The sequence below is a fragment of the Pan paniscus genome, chromosome 15, assembly GCF_029289425.2.
Source record: "Pan paniscus chromosome 15, NHGRI_mPanPan1-v2.0_pri, whole genome shotgun sequence".
Lineage (NCBI taxonomy): Eukaryota > Metazoa > Chordata > Mammalia > Primates > Hominidae > Pan > Pan paniscus.
In genome coordinates, this window is record NC_073264.2 from 64,078,991 (window position 1) to 64,100,799 (window position 21,809).

The window sequence follows — 21,809 nt, forward strand, 5'->3', positions numbered from 1 at the left end:
TCATATAGGATTTCTTTCCTACCTTAAAAATATATTCTTTCTAACCTAGGAGATCTCCAAACATGCTGTTTAAAACAATCTCCCTACCCACCAACCATTTCTTTTGTCTGGTGAATTCCTATGCATCTCTCAGGACTGGGCTTAAAAATGTAACCCCCTCAGAGACACTTCTCCTAACTATCCCCAACCCTGAAAGTTAAGACTCTTGTTTTATAGCATAAATAATTAGTCCAAGAAATGCTGAGGGAATGAGGTAACAGGCAATGAGAGTTGAAGCAGAGTAAGACTGAAGTAGCCATGATGGGCTATGTAAGCAAAGAGACAAAGCAAAAGAGAAGAAAGACTAAGTGTATTTGTCAGGGCTCTCCAGAGAAACAGGACTAACAGGACATGATGGACATGAAAATAGAAATGGAGATGGAGATATGGAAATGGAGGTACAGATGGAGATGGATACAGGGATGGGGATGGAAATGGAGATGGGGATGCAGATGGAGACGGAGATGCAGATGCAGATGGAGATGGAGATGCAGATAGAGATGGAGATGGAGATGCAGATGGAGATGCAGATGCAGACACAAATGCAGAAGGAGATGGAGATGGAGATGGAGATGCAGATGCAGATGGAGATGCAGATGGAGTTACAGATGGAGACGGAGATGCAGATAGAGATGCAGATGGAGATGGAGATGGAGATGCAGACGCAGATGCAGATGGAGATGGAGAGCAAATAGAGATGGAAATGGAGATGGAGATGGATGTGCAGATGGAGATGGATATAGGGACAGGGATGGAGATGAAGATGGAGATGGAGATGAGAAGGCACCCAGCCATCCTGAATCTTCTATGAAAATGAAAATGTTGAGGTTGTATTTTTACCTTCAAATACAACCTCCTTGTTTCAGCCCTTTGACCAGGACATCATTTGGTTTATCAGTGCCACACGCACCTGCCTGATATTTGATTGCATTTGATCAGCAATTAATGCAGACCCTAATCCAGATATAAAGCAATGCTGGAAATCATTCACTATCTCTGATGCAATAGCGTTCATCAAACTGCAATGGATTAATTAAAACCAGAAATTGCAAATACCTGCTGGAAGAACTTATGGATTGAAGTCATGAATGATTTTAAAGGCTTCCTGGGGATCAATGGAGAAGCTAAGAAAATAATTCACACAGCAAGACAAGTTAGTGAAGAAGAATTTGCCAACATACTTGATGAAGTGGAAGAACATATTGAAGGTCATCAGAAGTGCTAACAAATGAGAAACTAGAAGAACTTGTTGAGTCACCTACAGAGGAAGAAGAAGTGAAGCAGAACTAGCAATGTGGATACTATGGAAAGTTGCTGAAGTGTTTCAAATAGTACAGACAATAATGGACAGAATTATGGAATATGATCCACAGATGAAACAAAGCACTAAAGTCTCCTATATGATCAATGAAGGAATACAATTTCTATAGCAACATTTTAATGAGTTTAAAAGAGACAATAATTTCTAACTACAGTGTTCTTCCCAAAGGTTTCAGCAAAAAATAACCTTCAACTATCAAGGATCCCTAATATTGACATTATCTGCTCCTGCTCCTGACATTCAACCATTAATGTTCATGGCTTGATGATCCAGGATCACCTGAAGAATGTAATCATCTTCTGATATATTATCAGAAGGTCAATAGTAGCCTAAAGCTAGGTCACAATGCCTACATCATTCACCCTACTTCATCTCATCATGTAGGCATTTTTTCATCTCACATCATCATAAGAAAAAGGGTGAGTATAGTAACAATGAGATGTTTTGGAAGACAGCAAGCACATTCACATAACTTTTATTACAGTACATTAAAGTAATTCTTCTATGTTGTTATACTGTTTATTTCTTACTGTGCCCAATTTATAAATTAAACTTTATCATAGGTACGTCTGTATAGGAGAAAGCATAGTATATATAGGGTTCAGTAACATCTGTGGTTTCAGGCCTCCACTGGGGGTCTTGGAATGCATACCCATGGGTAAAAGGGAATAACTGTATATAGATGTTGATATTTAGGAAGAGAGAGAGATGTATTGTGAGGAATGGGCTCAAATGATTATGGAGGCAGAGAAGTTCCACAGTCTGCCATCTGCAACCAGGAGACCCAAGAAAGCCGATATTGCAATTCAAGTCCAAAGACCTAAGAACCAGGCCAATGGTGTAAATTCCAGTCCAAAAGCAAGACAAGATGAGATGAGATGTTCCAGATCAAGTAGTAAGGCAGAAAAAAGGAGAGAATTCCTCCTTCTTCCATCTCTTTTTCTATTCAGGCCCTCAACAGATTGGATAATGCCCATCCACATTGGGGAGAACAATCTGCTTTACTTAATGTACTGATCCAAGTGCTATTCTCAGCAAGAAACAGATATACCCAGTAACAATGTGTAATCTGAACACCCCAAGGTTCAGTTAAGTTGAGATGAAATTAACAAGCATGCTAAGAAATTCAGTCAAGAGAGAAAAGCATACAGACAGAGTGAGTGAGTCACATTAGTGGTGGGAAACTCAACTAAAGATCTACAAACCCTAAGAAAATAGCTAGAACAGTAAGCAGTCATGTCCTCCAAAGGAATTTTCTAAAATATCCCTTTTTTCAACAATTTTAATGACAATATGTGATCATATGGAATGTTAAGGCTATAAGAAAATGATACTGGAGAAAACGATGTCAATGAAAGACTGTGAGACACATGAAGAAGGAGTTTAAAGAGTAGCTCCATTTTCTTTTTCCTCACTTCCGTATACTTTGGCTCAGCTCCTTCCTTTTTTCAGGCTCACTTCCCTAACATTAGAAATTGGCTCTGCCTTGGGCCAAGTTCCCCAGAGCCACCTTGGTCTAGGGCCATACATTAGGTTCTAAGGTACCACTGTTATTTGTGCTATGTGCTGAAAAATATCCATCCTTATACTAAATCTTCCATCACTTGAGGTCACTTGAATCTCCTTCCTTTGCAACTAAAAAGAAATCCTAACCTAACAGCGGCATTTAGCCCATTACATGCTTTCCTACATGTTCACCTCCTCATCACCCCAGTCATTATCTATATCCTATTGCCCCTGTATTATTTTTATTTGTAGACCATATCACTAGCTGAAATTATACTCACAGACACACACACACACATACAATTTAAACTGTCCACGTATACTTACTGTCTGTTTTTCCCCCACCAGAATATTAACTCTGACCAAGATGACCTTAACTTGGCTTCTTCCTAAGTCTAGGATCCTGACTTCCCTTTTCTTAGAACAATTTACTTTAGAAACTTTCTATCGTAAATTCTTTCTCTGCCTCTTTCAGAGGAAAATCTCCAAGCCTCTTGCCAATTTTATAACCCAGGAATGTCTTTCTCAAAGACTTGTGGGCTATTCCTTTGGAATATAATCATCAAGAAAGATAGTGCCTCTATTTCCTAATGTCTGTAGGAGGGTAGATGTCAAACTTTGATAAGCACCAATTATCAAATGATTAGATGACCTAATCATATTGACCAACATCTCTACACTTGTTTCAACAAAGTTGAGTTCAATCCCTCTCCCCTAGTGCAAAAATCTCTCTCTACTATTGCAACGGTCTTGAATAAAGTCTTTGTTTTCAACAAATGTCTGGTGCGATTTCCCTTTCACAGTTTTATGAAGATAGGGAAGGATTTGTGTGCTTGTTCACTGCCAGATTCCCCAATACTTATAATAAAGGAGTACCTCAATATATATATATACAGAGAGGTGAAGAGATGAATAAAATCAAGTAAGGGATTTGTTTTTTTCATTTAAAGGATGACATTCAGAGAAGAATAAATCCTTCTTATGTCGTTGCTGTAGTTTGCATGTGGTTTGTCCCACCAAAACTCAAGTTGAGATTTGATCCCTAATGTGGTAGTGTTGGAACGTGGGGCCTAGTGGGAGGTGTTTGAGTCATGGGAGTGAATCTCTTATGAACGTCTTCATACCATTCTCATGGTAGTGGGTGAGTTCTCACTCTGGCAAGACTGGATTCATTCTTAAAGGAATGGACAAGTTCCTGCAATGGTAGATTTTTCTAGAGCCAGGGCACTGTTTGGGTTTTGTCTCTCCTCATATGTCTGCTTGTCCTTTGACTTTCTCCACAAGGTTATGATGCAGCATGAAAACCCTCATCAGAATCCAGGGCCATGCTCTTGAACTTCCTAACCTGCAGAGCTGTGTGCTAAATAGGCTTCTTTTCTTTATAAATTACCCAGCCTCAGGCATTCTGTTATAGCTACACATAATGGACTAAGACAGCCGTCCCTGTATATTTCTCAATGTACCACCACATCTCAGAAGTCAAACCAAATACACAGTCATTCATAACACTAAAGAGCAGAAATTTAACAATTGATCTAGTGATCAGTCCTAGTGATATGTTTACCATATGTACTGGCAGGCTTCTGTACATGGAGACTGTGTATTTCCTAAAAATAATTACTTTCTTTGCCATCATAGGTAAGATGTCATTAAATAGATGTTCTTTTTTTAAACTTGTTAGATTTCAATATTGAAGACAAGAAGAAGTGATTCTAAAATTCCAGTAGCATCATATTGAATATAAAATTGAGCAAATCTAAAAATCTGTAATCTATGGTAAAATAATTTTTGCACTGGTTTCCATGATATAGATCTCTTAATTTACTGTGACCAGGACAATTGCAACATCTGTAAAAGTTTTTGAGTAAGGCCATTCACAACTCAGTGTAATCCTGTGTATAAATGTGAATGTAACTGAAGATGACTGATTTTTCCTGACACAATTACCCAAAAACAAATAGATGACAATGGAAACTAGCATCTTCTGAAAGTGCACACTGGGCATTTGATCATAAACTCTGTATTTGTATCTGCAATACTGATCAACTAAACATTCAGACACTACTATCATCGATCATGCTTATTTATCAGTAGACTCAGAAGGGCACAGAATAGAAATCACTGCTCATCAAAAGGGCAGTATTAGCATCCTCTTCCATGGGCATAGACCTCATAGTAGTTTGTGTAGCAGTCCAAAGAGCTATGCTCCCTGTCCCCTGTCTCCCCAAGAAGACAACTTAAAAGTGAGAAAATAAGACTCAGTCAGCAATTACTGGAGCCATCTTGACTTAAAAGCCTTGAGAAATAGTCTAATCTCACCATCACCACTACTCTCACTCATTCTGGACACTGAAAACTAAAACTCTATCTTACTGTCTACATTAACACGACTTTGGACTATTCTTCTGTCTCCCTTAGCATGACCTTCTTTCTCCAGGACTCTCCTGCTCAGATAAATGGTTTGATTTTTTTATTACAAGAACTTTGCAAAGACCTATTAACTCTTTAGTGAAAAGTATCTGCAGACAGTTTATGTCCTAAGATTCTTTGAATTCTTTCCTTCAAAATCCTTGCCTTGCTGTTTCCTCCAATCCTGTGCTATTGTATCATATTCTTGAACTTTACCCAGTTCTAATAAAGCCCACTCCCCTAGCCACTCCCTGTTTTTAAAAACCTACCTTATATCAAACTTTCGATTCTTAATCCATTCTGTCCTTGTCTTTCCTGCTCTGAGTACACTACTAGAGCTTTGCATGGCAGTGTTCCCTTTTACCGTGGTAAGCAATAAATTCAACTCAGCTTTGTCTTTTTAACAGGTTGTGTTGGTAATGTTTGGGGATGTAGCTTTTGACAGCCTCATGCTCTACCTAATCAAATACTTCTAATAACAATGCCACAGGCATAGGTTTCAGAGTCCCACAAGAGATATGCTCATATCTGATGGAACTCTGAAAGCTCCATCATTCAAGGAACCCATAAGCTATGGCGTCCTTATCAAGTTATTTATAGTTTATTAAAAGTTCCTCATAGTCTAGATGCAATTTACTGATAAGGGAATTTTTTTTTTCCTTTTTGTGGAGATGGGGTCCTGGTATGTTGCCCAGGCTATCCTCAAACTCCTGGGCTCAAGCAATCCTCCTTCCTCTGCCTCCCTGAGTGCTGAGATTACAGGCATTAGCCACCATGCCCAGCCATTTTTTTTAAAACATAATTAATATTGCCTAGAAACATAAATGACATGTTCCCTTCATCAGTTCCCAGGGAAGCAAAGGAAGACTGCTAGCCAAAGGTCAAATTATCAAGCAGAAGAAGAAATAATTTTGTTAACCCTTTACCTAAATATAAACAACACTTCTTAAAGATGAAGAAATTCAATACAAAGACAAACACATTCTTTATAAGTTAGTGTGTGTTGTGTGAAAGCAGGGATATTAGGGAATAAAATGAAGTATTAAAAAGGCTAAATGAAGTAGGGATGAACTCCACTGGAGCTCCCCCAAAAGCAGAGTAACAAAACTATGATTTCTCAAGCATGGGGATAATTATTGCACAGAAAGACAATAAACAGTAACCTCTATGCAAGTATTCATAATTAGTTAAGGTAAAAATTGTTTAAGAGTTAGCTGTAACATACAAATTCCAATATATTTCAACCTTCTTTGACTCTATGTTAGAATCATCCCCTGATGCTTAACAATAGGAACAATTTATCATGAATGAAGATCAGTACAGATAAAAAAATTTTTATGTAAACAAGAAAATCAAATAAAGGAAGCTCAGTGCTATCCTCATTGCTTGTTATTTCCTATCCTCTCAAAGCTAATTCCCTCAGTTAGACAGACTGCTTTGTCTCATTGGAAATTCATGCAAAAGAATGTTCCTGCAACATCACCAAACTTTTCAAATCTAAGAAAGTCTATCTTTAAAGCTGTGTATTACCCAACCATGATAACATTCTCTACCAATGCCCACCAGGAATAGAATTTAAAAGCTTAGATGACAGCCATCATGTTCCAATTTGGAACTTGAGGCTGACTCTTACCCTTTCTCCAAATTTTTTCCCTATCTCTTCCTTCACCCTGACCCCTCTTTTATTTACACCCGCGAATAGTTTGTGAGAAAGTTTTTCCCTCAAAGTAGAAAGTAGATATCTGTTCAGAGACTGCGTCTTGTTCATCTTTGTATTCATTTGTATTTATTTGTCCACAATACTTTGCACTCCCAGTGGGAGATCACAGCTTGGAGGCTTAACCCTAGGGTAATCCTTAAACATGTATGGAAAGCTGGTAGGGTAGGTCATCTGACTGGAGGATTATTTACATGACAGCAAAAGAATACTCATGGAAAGCAACTCATGAGAGGAAATGTGAACATAGTGGTCAAAGGATATGCCCTATAGTCTGTGAGAAGAAAGAGTTTAGAGCACAGCTAAGATTATGTCACAAAGGTTTCCCTCTGGCCTTATATTTCCCATTATTAACAAAAAGCATGTATAGTTAGGAAATGCGGTATGCCTCATTCACTTCAATAGAAATATTTGTAGGCTGGCAATTAGATGTCAGGCATCTTGGTAGGTATACAAATCCAAGATGAGTTAGAGAGACAGAGTCTCTGCTTTGGAGATTCTTCCAGAAACAAGCATAATACCTAACCATTAGCTCTCTAAAGATCTTTGCTGGATTTGAATTCTTTACTTGAAGTACAATTAAAGGATGCCAAATAGGGTCACCAACACACCTTCTCTGAGCCTATAGATGAAAGACGAGTAATCCAATACTCAATATAAATATAAATCCAATATAAATATAAATGATTTTTAAATTGTTATTAGAATCACTGTGTGTATTAAAAGAATAGAAATCATACAACGTCTGCTTTCAGGTCACAATGGAATTAAATTAGAAATCAATAACAGAACAATATCTGAAAAATACCCAAACACTTGGAGATTAAATAACACACTTTTAAATAACACGAGTCAAAGAAGAAATCTCAAAAGAAATTTAAAATAATTTGAACTATACGAAAATGAAAATACAATTAACAATGTGTAGGATAGGAGATCGCAAAATCAGTGCTTACAGGGAAATTTACAGCTTTGAATACATATGATGGAAAAGAAGAAAAATCTAAAATCAATAATCTAAACTTTCACCTTTGCAAACTAGAAATCCAAAGTAAGTCAAAGAAAAGCCATCATAAAAATTAAAGCAGAAATAAATGAAATTGAAAATAGGACATAAATTTTTAAAAGTCAACAAAGCCAAAAGCTAATTCTTTGAAAAGATTTTAAAAATCAGAAAACCAAACACCACATGTTCTTACTCATAAGTCGGAGCTGAATAATGAGAGCATGTGGACACAGGGAGGGGAATAACACACACTGGGGCCTGATGGGGGGCTGCCAGGGACGGGGAGGGAGAGCATCAAGAACAGTTAATGCATGCAGGGCTTAATACCTAGGTGATGGATTGATTGGTGCAGCAAACCACCATGACACAGGTTTACCTCTGTAACAGACCTGCCTGTCCTGCACGTGTATCCCAGAATCTAAAATAAAATTAATTTTTTTTTCTTTTTTTTTTGGCTGGGCACAGTGGCTCATGCCTAGAATCCCAGCACTTTGGGAGGCTGAGGCAGGCAGATCACCTGATCTCAGGAACTCGAGACCACCCTGGGCAACGCGGTGAAACCCTGTCTCTATCAAGATACAAAAAATTAGCCAGGCGTGGTGGCATGCGCCTGTAGCATGAGAATCACTTGAGGCTGGGAGGCAGAGGTTGCAGTGAGCTGAGACTGAGCCACTGCACTCCAGCTTGGGTGACAGAGTGAGACTCCGTCTAAAAAAAAAAAAAAAGAAAAATTAAATCAATAAGCCTCTAATCAGGTTAACGAAATGAGAGAGAGAAGATACAAATTACTAATATTAGAAATAAAAGAAGGGACACTACTACAAATTCCATGAATACTAAAGGGATAATTAAGAAATGCTATGAACAACTCTGCCCACAGATTTGATAAATTTGATAATGAAATAAATCAAATCCTTGAAAGACACATCTGCTAAGACCCACACAACAAAAAAATAATCTGAATAGAACTACATCTATTAAAGAAATTGCATCAATAATTAATAACCTTCTAAAACACAAAGCATTAGGCCCAGATAGGTTCACAAGTGAAATCTATCAAACATTTAAGGAATAAATTATACCAATTTCCTCCAATGTTTTCCAGAAGGTAGAGGCAGAAAGAATACTTTCTTGTGCATTTTATGAGACCAGCATTACCCCAATACCAAAACCAGACAAAGACATTACAAGAAAAGTACAAACTAATATCGCTCATGAACATAGATGTAAAAATTCTCAACAAAATATTAGTTTTGTTAACATTTGATTTAAAAAAATTTAATCCAACAATGTATTTTAAAAAGTATACACTGTGACCAACTGGATTTGGTTCTAGGTATGCAAAGCTGGTGCAACATTTGAGAGTCAGTTAATGTAATCCATAACATCAACAAGCTAAAGGAAAATGGCATGATCATATCAATGGATGTAGATAAATCATTTAACAACTCCAACATCGATTCATGATAAAATACTCTCAACAAACTACAAGTAGAGAGGAAATTCTTCAACATGATAAAGAACATCTACAAAAAAAAAAGAAAAAAAACCCTACAACTAACATCATACTCAAGAATGAAAACCTAGAAGCTTTCCTATTAAGATCAGGAACGAGGCAAAGATGTTCCCTCTCATCACTTCTTTTCAAACTCATCATGGAAATTCTAGCTAATGCAACAAAACAAGAAAAGGTATACTTACTGGGAAGGAAGAAATAAAAATGTCATTGTTCACAGATGATTATCCATGAGATGAGATGATTATCTATGTAGAAAATATGAATAAACTGACCAAAAACCATGAAACTCATAAGTAATTATAGCAAGGTTCCAGGTTACAAGGTTAATACACAAAAGGCAATTGCTTTTCTGTATACCAGCAAGGCACAAGTGGAATTTGAAATAAAAAACCATAATGCCATTTACTTTAGCCCTCCCCAAAATACTTAAATATAAATCTAATAAAATGTGCACATGATCTATGAGGAAAACTACAAAACTGATGAAATTTATCAAAGAAGAACTAAATAAATGAAGAGGTATTTCATGTTCATGGATAGTAAGACTCAATATTGTCAAGATGTCAGTTCTTCTCGAAATGAACTAGAGACAACAAAAATCCAATCAAGAATCTAGCAGGTTATTTTGTTGATACAAGTAGACTGATTCTAAAGTTTATATAGACAGGCAAAATATTCAAAATAGCCACTACAATATGGAAGTTGAAGAACAAAGTCAGAAGACTGATGCTACATGACTTTAAGACTAACTATAAAAGTATAGCAATAAAGAGAGTATGGCATTGGAGAAAAAATAGACAAATAGATTAACTGATCAGAATAGTGAATCCAGGAATAGAACCACATAAATACAAGCAACTAATCTTAGACAAAGGCAAAAAGGCAATGCAATGGAACAAACATAGTCTTTTCAAAAAATAGTGATGAAACAACTGGATAGCCACATTTTTAAAAAAAAGTGAATCTAGTCACAGACCCTACACCCTTCACAAAATTTAACTCAGAATGAATCGTATAAAATAAAAAATGCAAAACTATAAAACTTATGGAAGACAACATAGGAGAAAATCTAGATGACCTTGAGTATGACAATGACTTTATAGATACACCACCAAAGGCACAATCCATGAAAGTAATAATTGATAAGCTGGACTTCATTAAAATGTAAAATTCTGCTCTGCAAAAGTCACAGTCAAAAGAATGAGAAGACAAGCCACAAACTGAGAGAAAATATTTGCAAAAGACATCTAATAAAGTACTATCATCTAAAAACTAAAAAGAACTCTTAAAACAACAATAAAAAAATGCACAAAAGATCTGAACACACATCTTACCAAGAAGATATTCCTATGAGAATTAAGCATATGAAAAGGTGTTCAGCAATATATGCCATTTGTCAATTGCAAATTTTAAAACATCAAAACAGATACATTTAAACAGATACCACTACACACCTATTAGAATAGTCAAACTCCAAAATACTAACACCGCCAAATGTTGGCAAGGATGTGGAACAAGAGAAATTCTCATTCATCGCTGATGGGAATACATAATGGTGCTGCCACTTTGGAAAACAGACAGTTTGAAAGTTTCTTACAAAACTAAACATAGTCTTACCATATGATTCAGCAATCATGTTTCTTGGTATTTACCCAAATATGTTTAAAACTTATGTCCACATATAAACCTGCACATGAATGTTTATAGCAGCTTTATTCATAATTTTGCCAAAACTTGGAAGCATCCAAGATGTTCTTCAGTAGGTGAATGAATAAATAAACTGTGATACATCCAGACAATGATATGTTATTCAGCACAGAAAAAAAAAATGAGCTATCAAGCCTTGAAAAAACACAGAGGAACCTTAAATGCCTATTACTAAGAGAAAGAAGCCAATATGAAAAAGCTACAAACTATCTGACTCTAACTATATGACACTTAGAGAAGGCAAAACTATGGAGACACAAAGGATCAGTGGCTGCCACGGATAAGCAGAGAAGAAGAAAAGAATAAGCAGAGCATGAAAAAAATTTTAAGATAGTAAAACTAATCTGTGTGATGCTGTAATGGAGGATACTTGTCATCATACTTCTGTCCAAACCCATTAAATGTACAAAATCAAGAGTGAAAGCCACTAGAAATGATCAACTTTGGGTGATAATGATGTATTCATGTAGGTTCATCAATTGTAACAGATGTACCACTCTGGTGTGGGATTTCCATAGTGGGAGAATCTATGCATGTTTGGGAGCAAAGGGTACATGGGAAATCTCTGCACCTCCTCAATTTTGCTACAAACCTAAAAGCGGTCTTAAAAATTAAAGTCTATTTTTAAAAAGGTTCACACTCTTTACAAAGTTAGATTTAAAAGCAGATTGCTTAGGACTTAATGTTGGCATGCTATCATCAGCTGTGAATCACAGTGAAAAGAAAAATCAACTAATTCCAAGAAGGATTGGGTGGCGCTATGGTTTGATTGGTTTGTCCCCTCAAATATATATGTTGAAACTTAATCCTCAATGCAATAATGTTGGGAGATGAAGACAAACAGAATGTATTTAGGTCATGAGGGATCTGCCCTCATGCATGGATTAATGCTGCTATAAAAAGGGCTTGCAGAAGCGGTATGCTGTCTTCTGCTACATGAGGACACATTTGTCTTGTTTGCTCTTCTGCCTTCCACCATGTGAGGACAGCCCCCACAGGACACCACATGCCAGTGCCTTGGACTTCCTAGTCTCCAGAGCTGTGAGAAATAAGTTCCTGTTCTTCATAAATGACCCAACCTGTGGTATTTTGCTATGGCAGCACATAACAAACTTAGACAGGCAGTATTTATATGGATTTAATAAGATTAAAACTAGGAAAACAAACAGAAAAATTAGGTATATCCTAGTTATACCACTGAAGTATTATTTTAAATTATCTATACACTTTAATGAAAAGGTAATGGCAAGCCAACTGCATTAAATAACAATTTCTAACATGTTATTCTTTGTAGAAGGTCTGAGATGGCAAGCAAAAGGGAAAAAGAGGATTCTAAGCTGACAAAAGTTACTAAAGTCTAGAAGCATAATTAGCCTTCCTGATTTCCTGTTCTTGTTTTAATGACTAGATCAGAAATAAAAATTATTAACGTAATTATACAGGATAAAGTGAAATGATGCATGTGGCAGCTTGACAAGCATAATTCATGACAAAACAATAATTTAGAAAATTATCTTCCATAAACTTTTCTGAAAATTAAAAGTATTTATATACTTCCACTTAGCAGTCATTGTTCTATTCATTCTTTCTCCTAAAGCAATGCATGAGTTATCTTTTCCCAATTTCATTTTTGACCTAGTTTTTATGTTTATCACTTATTAAGACTACTCATTATCATCAAAATTCCCCATGTTTCATATTTCCTGAATCCTCCTATGCTACCAAACAGCGTGTTATCTGCAGCTGCTCCATCTTTGATGATGTTCTATGGCTCAACTCCCTCTAATCTCCCCAAAATCAAGCTCCCTGAACCTCCCAAAGCTGTATTCAAATGCATACTACAAAGAAGCTCAATCCTATTCTTTGGATTCTTAGTGACAACATTCTTTTACCCTCTGTTTACAGCTTTTAGAAAATTTATGTTCCTTCTTTTCAAACAGAATGCCTTCTTTAATGGAATCTGTCTTTTCTGCCTCACAATTTTCTTAAAGAATCACATATTCAGTTCATGAATTCCTAGTAAACCAAACTACCTTCAGAGAGCGTGTCGACAATCTTGAAAATAAAGAACGTTATTAAGTCTTCTAAGTCATTCTGCACTTACATCATGTAAAAGGATTATATCGTAATTTTCAGACTCATATTCTTCCTTATTCCCAAGTCACCATTAATGTACTTCCTCTTCAGGTCTAAGTTCTATTTTATTTTTATGTCATTGTGCAATTTACTAAAACCTTGCTAACATTTTACTGCTTCAGGTCAATAAGTCACCAGTATGCCTTAAGAGAAATGAAGAAATACCAAGGAGATGGAAGACACATTCTTCACCATCACAGGATTTATAATCCAGCTGAGGAAACAAATACATACAAATGAAATAATAATACCCCACCAGATTTGCAGAAGTCTACAAGCAAAATGTATTAGTATCCCTTTTCCCATTTATTCCTTATAATCACCTTGTGATATAAGTAATTTAGCTATACACTCCTTTCCTTGTTTTACATCATGGAAACTGAGAACCAGAGTAACCCTCTCAAAGTCTCAAAACAAACATGTCCTAGACAAGGCACAAGACTCCAGAACATCCAACAGCTGATATAGTGCTTATGAACACACACAAATCAACAAAAGAAAAAAATATTTTTAACTATATTAAGGCGCACACATATACATAAGTGAACATGAAATATGGTGAAGATATTAATTAAAGCTGCTTGGGAATGATGCAGGCAGGCTTCCTGAAAGAAATCTGTTCCAGAAAGGTGAATGTTATAATAAGGGGTAATAAAGAGCCAATCTACAGGAACTGACCCAGAAAAAAGGCAAAGAATGCATAAAATAGTATGAATGAAGAAGCCGATAAACGTGTGGATAAATCTAAATAAGAATTGACAATTAAATATTAATAAAACAATCATATATTAAAAGGAAAAAATTAAAAATAATGTAGATCCAAAATAAAAGACAATAATAATTTGAAAGATGAAGGGGAACAGAAGTCCTTGAATTAAATGAAGAAAGGTAAAGATACTTAGAAGCTTCTGGAATCTGTTAAGTCAAACACTGATGTTAAAAATGTAAGAGTAATCGATTAACAGAAAAAATTCCAAACCAGTAGGAGGAATCCAAGAGATTAAAGGAAAGTTCAATCAATCCAAAATCTGGAAAAACAAAAGGAAAAAAAAAACACCAAAACACAAAGGTAAGAAAAGGCATTTAAAAATAGAAAATAAGATGTACTAAGTAAATCAAAACGTAATTAATCACAATCAATGTAAACAGATTAAACTTGCCTGTTAAAGAGACTTTCAGAATCTATACACTACTCATAAAATATATATCCAGAAATATACAGACCAAATACACACCAACCATACAAAAGCAAATTTAGCTATAATAGTATTAAGCAAACTAGACCTTAAGCAAGAAAAGCATTATTAGGGACAAAGAGAGTTAGAAAATAACGTGGAAGAAATCTCCCAGAAAGTGTAGCAAAAAGATAAAGGATTAGAAAATAGGAGATTTAAAAAAAAAAAAAAAGGAAATTGGCCAGGTGCAGTGGCTCACGCCTGTAATCCCAGCACTTCGGGAGGCCGAGATGGGTGGATCATGAGGTCAAGAGATCGAGACCATCCTGGCTAACATGGTGAAACCCTGTCTCTACTAAAAATACAAAAATAAAATTAGCCGGGCATGGTGGCAGCGCCTGTAGTCCCAGCTACTCAGGAGGCTGTGGCAGGAGAATGGCGTGAACCCAGGAAGCAGAGCTTGCAGTGAGCCGAGATCATGCCACTGCACTCCAGCCTGGGTGACAGAGCGAGACTCCATGTCAAAAAAAAAAAAAAAAAAAATTACAGGACTGGTCTCATAGGTACAGTATCTGAATAAAAGGAGTTCCAGAAAGAAAGAAAATTTAGAAAAGGTCAGAGGGCTGGAGAAAATCATAATAGGAAAAAATATCAAGACAGTAGTCATGCTTTTCCAGGCTGAAAAGGACCACCTAGTTAATACCCATCAAAACTGATGAAAATAGATCTGCACAAAGGCATATCTTCAGAAAGTTACAGAACCTTAGGACAGAGAAGGTGTATGAAACTTCCAGAAAGAGAAAATAGGTCACATGTAAAGGAACAGAAATCATAATGACTTCAAGTTTCTTATCAGAATTACTGGAGCAGTACAATGGCATTGTATCTTTCAAAATTCTGAAGGAAAATTATCTCTAGCCAAGAATATTATAGCTAGCTTAACTATCAATCAGGTGAAAGAGTAAAGAGAGGTTTGTTTAAGAAAATGATATCAATAGAATACTTCTTGCATCAATGTAATGAAGGGAGATTTAGATAATTGTCAGAGAACTTTGTGGTTGAATTAGTGATAAGAACATAGAAAACATAAAATCAGACAGTTATCTGCTCCCAGAAAAATGGAAAGTGCAGAAAAAGAAAAGTAATTACAGCATGCTGCAAGGATCAGCTATAAAATGCATATTTGCAGTCATAACAATATCAACACTTGGCCAGGCCCAGTGGCTCACGCCTGTAATCCCAACACTTTGGGAGGCTGAGATGGGCGGATCACTTGAGGTCAGGAGTTCAAGACCAGACTGGCCATCATGGTGAAATACTAAAAAAATTTTTAAAAATTAGCCGAGTGTGGTGGTGCGCGCCTCTAGTCCCAGCTGCTGGGGAAGTTGAGGCAGGAGAATCGCTTGAACCTGGGAGGCAGAGGTTTCAGTGATCACACCACTGCACTCTCGCCTGGGTGACAGAGCAAGACTCTGTCACCAAAAATAATAATAATATCAACACTTAATATTTATTGAATCAAAAGGATGATATATTGTGAGAATGAGGTGATGAAAATGGTGCATGTAAATAGTGAGCGAAAGTAGAAAGGGGAGCTAAAATCTCACCTTTCATGTTGAGAAGTCAAAGACAAAACCTAAAATTGACAAACCAAGAGGTAGATATGTAATCGTGTTGTTTGGTGACATGGAAGCAAATAATAAAAGAATCCCCTGAAAAAATTTGAAAGTGGTTGCCTCTAGGGTCTTCTCTTTTTTAAAATGAAACATTGCCAACTGTCCTTTATAGAGATTTTACCAATTCATTCTCCCCTGAGCAGTGTATGAGAGTGATATGCCACATCCCACTTGATCAATTGAGGTCCTGTAAGGAGAAGATGCCAAGCCAGGGTTATTTACGCAAGAATTTTACTGAGGTAAATGCCTGGGAAGGACAAAATGGGGAGGAGGGGAACACGAAGAGCCTTTGGACTACAATGCAGGTCTAACACCTGTGAAAGAGGGAAGGAAGACTCAGGTAGGAAGAAAAAGCTTACACTTTTACACAGTAAATGGATAGTCCCAGAGCAAAAGTTGCGGTTATGGACAAGTTATAGTATTCCCACCATACTCAGACACTGACGGGGAAGAGCCCTGGGGAAATGTGTGAGCCCAGCTTCAACATGTGAGCTGCAGGAGATCAGAAAAGGCAGCAGCCTTCAGTTAACTGTGTTCAGTGATGTGTTGGAAAATGATTAACAACTAGCTCTACAGAAAGTTTTTTAAAAAGGCCTTGATTTGTAGCTTTTGCTACTTTCTGTAGTGTAAATACGCCCACTGTGGCTAATTTCAAGCTACCACTGTGAGATCACCAAATGCTGAGTTGAGAAGAGATGGTAACAATAGGCTTTCTAAAGCCAGGAGCTGGACCCAGGGTGCCGCTGACCATACTCCACACAGCACGTGTTGATGAAAGGAGATTTGAGTGGTGTGCCTACTTAGCTACTACACTCAACAGCCTAGTGTTCTAACGTAGTTTCGGTCTTTGCAGCGTGATAAATGAAAATTGTATTTAGTGTGGCGGGCACCTGTAGTCCCAGCTACTTGGGAAGCTGAGGCCGGAGAATGGCGTGAACCCGGGAGGCGGAGCTTGCAGTGAGCCGAGACAGCGCCCCTGCACTCCTGCTTGGACGACAGAGTGAGACTCCGTCTCAAAAAAAAAAAAGAGAAAGAAAATTGTATTTAGTGTAGATTTACTTTGCATTTCTTGAATATGAGCAAAGTTGAGAGAATCTTTTAATATATATTACATAATTATAAATGTATAAATAAAAGTATTACATAATTATAAATGTATTATTAAACAATATATTTACTGTAATACTAATCAAGCCAATCTTTTGATTATTTTTAATTGACAGAAATAATTGCATGTATTTACTATGTACAACATGACGTTTTTAAGTATGTATGCATTGTGGAATGACTAAATCTAGCTAGTTAACGTATGTGTTTCTTCACATAGTTATCATTTTTGTGGTGAGAACACTTTACACCCACTTTCTTAGCATTTTTCCAGAATGTAGTACATTGTTAACTATAGTCACCATATTGTATAATAGATTTCTTGAATTTAGTTCCATCTAACTGAAGTTTTGTATTCTTCCACCATCTCTCCATTCACCCCACCCCTTGGTAACCATCATTCTACTCTATATGAGATGAACTTTTCTAGATTCCACATGAGTGATTGCCTTTTTTAAAATCTTTAGGCCTATACTCTAAATAACTAAAATCTCAATGTATTAATGTAATAATCTGTGTAGTGTGCAAAACATAAATACTGCTTATTGTCCCCTATCATGTGATTTGTATTTTCAAAATTAACTCCTTTAACTCACTTCAGAAGATAAATTTGAAAAAAAAAATCTTTAAAAGCTTGATGTAGGTGGACTCAAAACTTGGAAAATGAATTATTATGATTTTTTTCTCATAATTTATAAAGTAATAATTACATACACAATATCAAAATACAATGTCTACACTTAAATTTGGGGGAAATAATATTTATATTATTATAGTTGGTTGAATGTAAATATTTTATAGAAAAAGTCACTGAAGAAAAGTTTCAATCTATCTCCCAACACACATAGAGAAATAATATATTACAATGTATTATAATAATAATAACAACAGAGTAAAGAATTTTCCATCTGAGCAGTCTACAGACTAGAATCTATAGGAACATCTTAGGACAATTAAGTTAGTAATATTATAATAATGAACATATTTTAATAATAGATATATTCTATATTGACTCTTCTATATATTATGAATTGAAATTACTGGTTGTATCCTATTAGCTTGGTGTAACAACTTAAATATCATCCACTATTAAGTTAGAGGCTGAGAAGCTGTGGATGAAGTGGTCTTTTAAGCTTCTACATATTTTAAGTACTTCTAGGTGCACTGATAACACTGAAGAAGCAGAGCCTTACGTTAGACGAGACATCAGAAGTCATCTGATATGGTTTGGCTCTGTGTCCCCACCCAAATCTCATCTCAAATGGTAATCCCCACATGTCAAGAGAGGCACCTGGTGAGAGGTGATTAGATTATGGGGGCAGTTTTCCCCATGCTGTTCCCGTGACAGTGAGGGAGATCTCATGCGATCTGGGGGTTTTAAAAGTGGCAGTTTCCCCTGTGCTCCTTTTTCTCTCCTGCCGCCATGTGAAGAAGGTCCTTGCTTGTTTCCACCAGGATTGTAAGTTTCCTGAGGCCTCTCCAGCCATGTGGAACTGTGAGTCAATTAAATCTCTTCTGTTTATAAATTACCCAGTCTCAGGTTGTATCTTTATAGCAGTGTGAAAATGGACTAATAAGTCATCCAATATTCACAAATATATTCAGACAAAATGTAAAGCAAAAGCTATGAGGAAGAAACCAAAGTGGCAAAAATCCAAGAATTGCTGTTTCATAAAAGTTTCTTTATCTTTATGTTAACTCTACCATTGTTATCATCTGTGTCTTGAGAGGAGTCAAAAGATCTGTGAATGAGTAGTTTTCAAATGCTGCAGCTTTTCAAAGAAAATACATCTATTTATTAGGTTGTTATAAAAGTAAATGTGGTTTTTGCCATTAAAAGTAATTGTGAAAACCACAATTACTTTTGCACCAATCTAATATCTTCTTTCAATCAATTATGTAGTTTGTGAACTGTAGTTGACTTCAAATGCCGCCGCTTTTCTTCTCCTCCACTTCTTCCATCCACAAACTCCAATTCCCAGTAATTAGTACTTTCAACCAGATATCAAGGAGAAGAAACAGATGAAAACTAATTTAAGGTAATCAAATATAATAACTTTCGGCAAGGGTTTCAAGAAAGTTGAAAGTGGTGGCTAAAAAGAGGTTTGGATTATCTGTGGAATCCATTTATCCTGATGTTTTCAAAATATATGACCCACAGTACTCAGAAAACCAAAACGAAAAACTTACCTCATCCACATTTTCAAAGGCATTGATGATGTCATAAGGTAAACAAGACAGCAGATCGATCACAAACCAAGTTTTCAGATAGTTCATCCTTATGAGCTTAGGGTCAGAAATGACCTCTCCACCGGGCCCCACGAAAGTCGTGTGAAAATTTAAAACGATGTCAACCAGAAAAATAACGTCCACCACACTATCCAGTACCAGCCAGGCTATGTTGTTCTGCTTTGTTTTGAAGGAAACATTATAAGGAACCATAATGGCGGTGTAGAAGGTAAGAATTAAAATCACCCAATCCCAAGTAGTTTTAAAAGCACAATAATGTAAAATAATGTGTGGTGGCGTCTTTGGCGCTTCTTGTTTATACTGAGGAAGGATATCTGATCCCAGCTGAAGAACCTAAAAGAGAGAAAATGTATTTATACATGACTAGGTTATCTCTGCACAGTCAGTGATGAATTCAAATCTACTGGCAGTCAAACCACAGCCAGTCATGCTCCACAGTCTTGCCTCCCTCTTCTCCTGAGTTGTCCTAAAATTTGTTCAGAGGAAGTCACTCCAAGTCCAAACACTCTACCAAAGCTGATCTTTCTGCTGTTCTATCTGGCCTGCTCTGATGCAGTAGCCAACACTGATCCACAACACTGCTGGATGTCCACTTCTGCAAGTGCCTCCTGCACACTCACTATGCAAGCCTGCCTAGAATCACATGGCTCTCATGGACTGTCCAGCAGTTATTTGAGTGAAACACCATTATCTATTCTTCATACACATTTAGCACCTCAGGAAGCATAACTTTGATTCTGATGGCCTCGCTGGACCCCGGCATCCCACTGTTGGTGATGCTGTTGTTGAGTGATACTCAGCAAGGGCCCTGATGGGTGGCACAGCAGTGTAAAGGGTTGTAAAGGGTATCGCCTGCTTTTTCCCTTCCTCCCTTAGATCTGGACTTAAAGAATATTGTGTTTCTTGCCCAACTGCAAATTTCCTTTAGGGAAAAAAATATTAAATACTCAAGTTTGTTTCTGTATACCAATTCAAATGGAAAAATTTTAGTGTAAGTTTATATGAACCTTGAATTACACTAATTAAGTCTAATGACAGTAGAAAACAAAGATAAAAAGCAGATGACACAGCAAGAGTAGAGGTTTGTGTATCCCTGGGCAAAGGTAACCAACACAGGACATAGCATTGCCTTCTGGAACCTGGAATCTGGGAATTATAAAAAACAGTTGAGGCGAGATCACGAGGTCAGGAGATCGAGACCATCCTGGCCAACATGGTGAAACGCCGTCTCTACTAAAAATACAAATATTAGATGGGTGTGGTGGTGCGTGCCTATAATCCCAACTACTCAGGAAGCAGAGGCAGGAGAATCACTTGAATGCAGGAGGCAGAGGTTGCAGTGAGCTGAGATTGTGCCACTGCACTCCAGCCTGGCGACAGAGCGAGACTCCGTCTCAAAAAAAAAAAGACAGTTGAAGGGATAAATCAAAAACTTCTGCCCTGTGCCATCAATGAAGCCAAAGACAATGTATGTGTTAAAGAGTTTGGTAAATGGAAATTTTTAAATATTTTCAACAGATTTGCCCATTGTATGTATTCAGTTATTCAGTGTCTCTAGGACTAATGGGACCCAGGAGGTAGGAGTCAAAAAGTCCAAATCATAAAATCATAAATGCATTAAATATTTAGATGTAAGAATGGATAAAAATAAAAATACTTGTTAGCATGTAACTCTGAGTTATAATACATGCCACAAAACAAAACAAATATACTAGCATCTTTGGCAGCTTGGGAGAGTATCCTAAAGTTCCTCTCATATACAGAACTTACATATCTGAAAACTAAGAATATAATATCCATTTTTACTATTTTTGATATGGAAAACATCACTGGTGGTCCCTTTAATTGTATGTTAGAATTGTTATTTTTATTTTGGTGTTTGTAAGAATACTTGTAAAGATATTTTATGTATTTGCCATTATCAGTACCTCAGTTATGTTTTTCCCATGATGTCTTAAATTACTTAACAGCAAATCATCCTACCAGGAGGTAAGATTCATGTTGGGGTGAAGTATTATACAATTGTACATAATCATGTCTTTTCTTTTGCCTTTCAACCACTGGCCTGTCAATTCCAATTTCATTGTGTTAAACATGAAAATTGCCTTCATATTCAATGTTAGTAGTTTACCATCTATATATACACAGTCTATGTTTAACCACAAATAAATCAAACTTGGGAAATAAGAACAAACTCAGTACCAGGGTGCATTACCACCTTCGTGGACCCTAAGCCTTTGT

At 36.6% G+C, this 21,809-nt stretch overlaps 1 protein-coding gene across 1 annotated transcript in view; it reads right to left on the bottom strand.

The window, feature by feature from the left end:
• KCNH5 (potassium voltage-gated channel subfamily H member 5) overlaps positions 1-21,809 on the bottom strand; it is a 336,154-nt gene that overhangs the window by 251,886 nt on the left and 62,459 nt on the right. Inside the window, exon 6 of the mRNA XM_003831625.5 lies at positions 19,509-19,901. Coding sequence (XP_003831673.1) covers positions 19,509-19,901 — 393 coding nt within the window. The remainder of the gene's footprint in view (positions 1-19,508; positions 19,902-21,809) is intronic.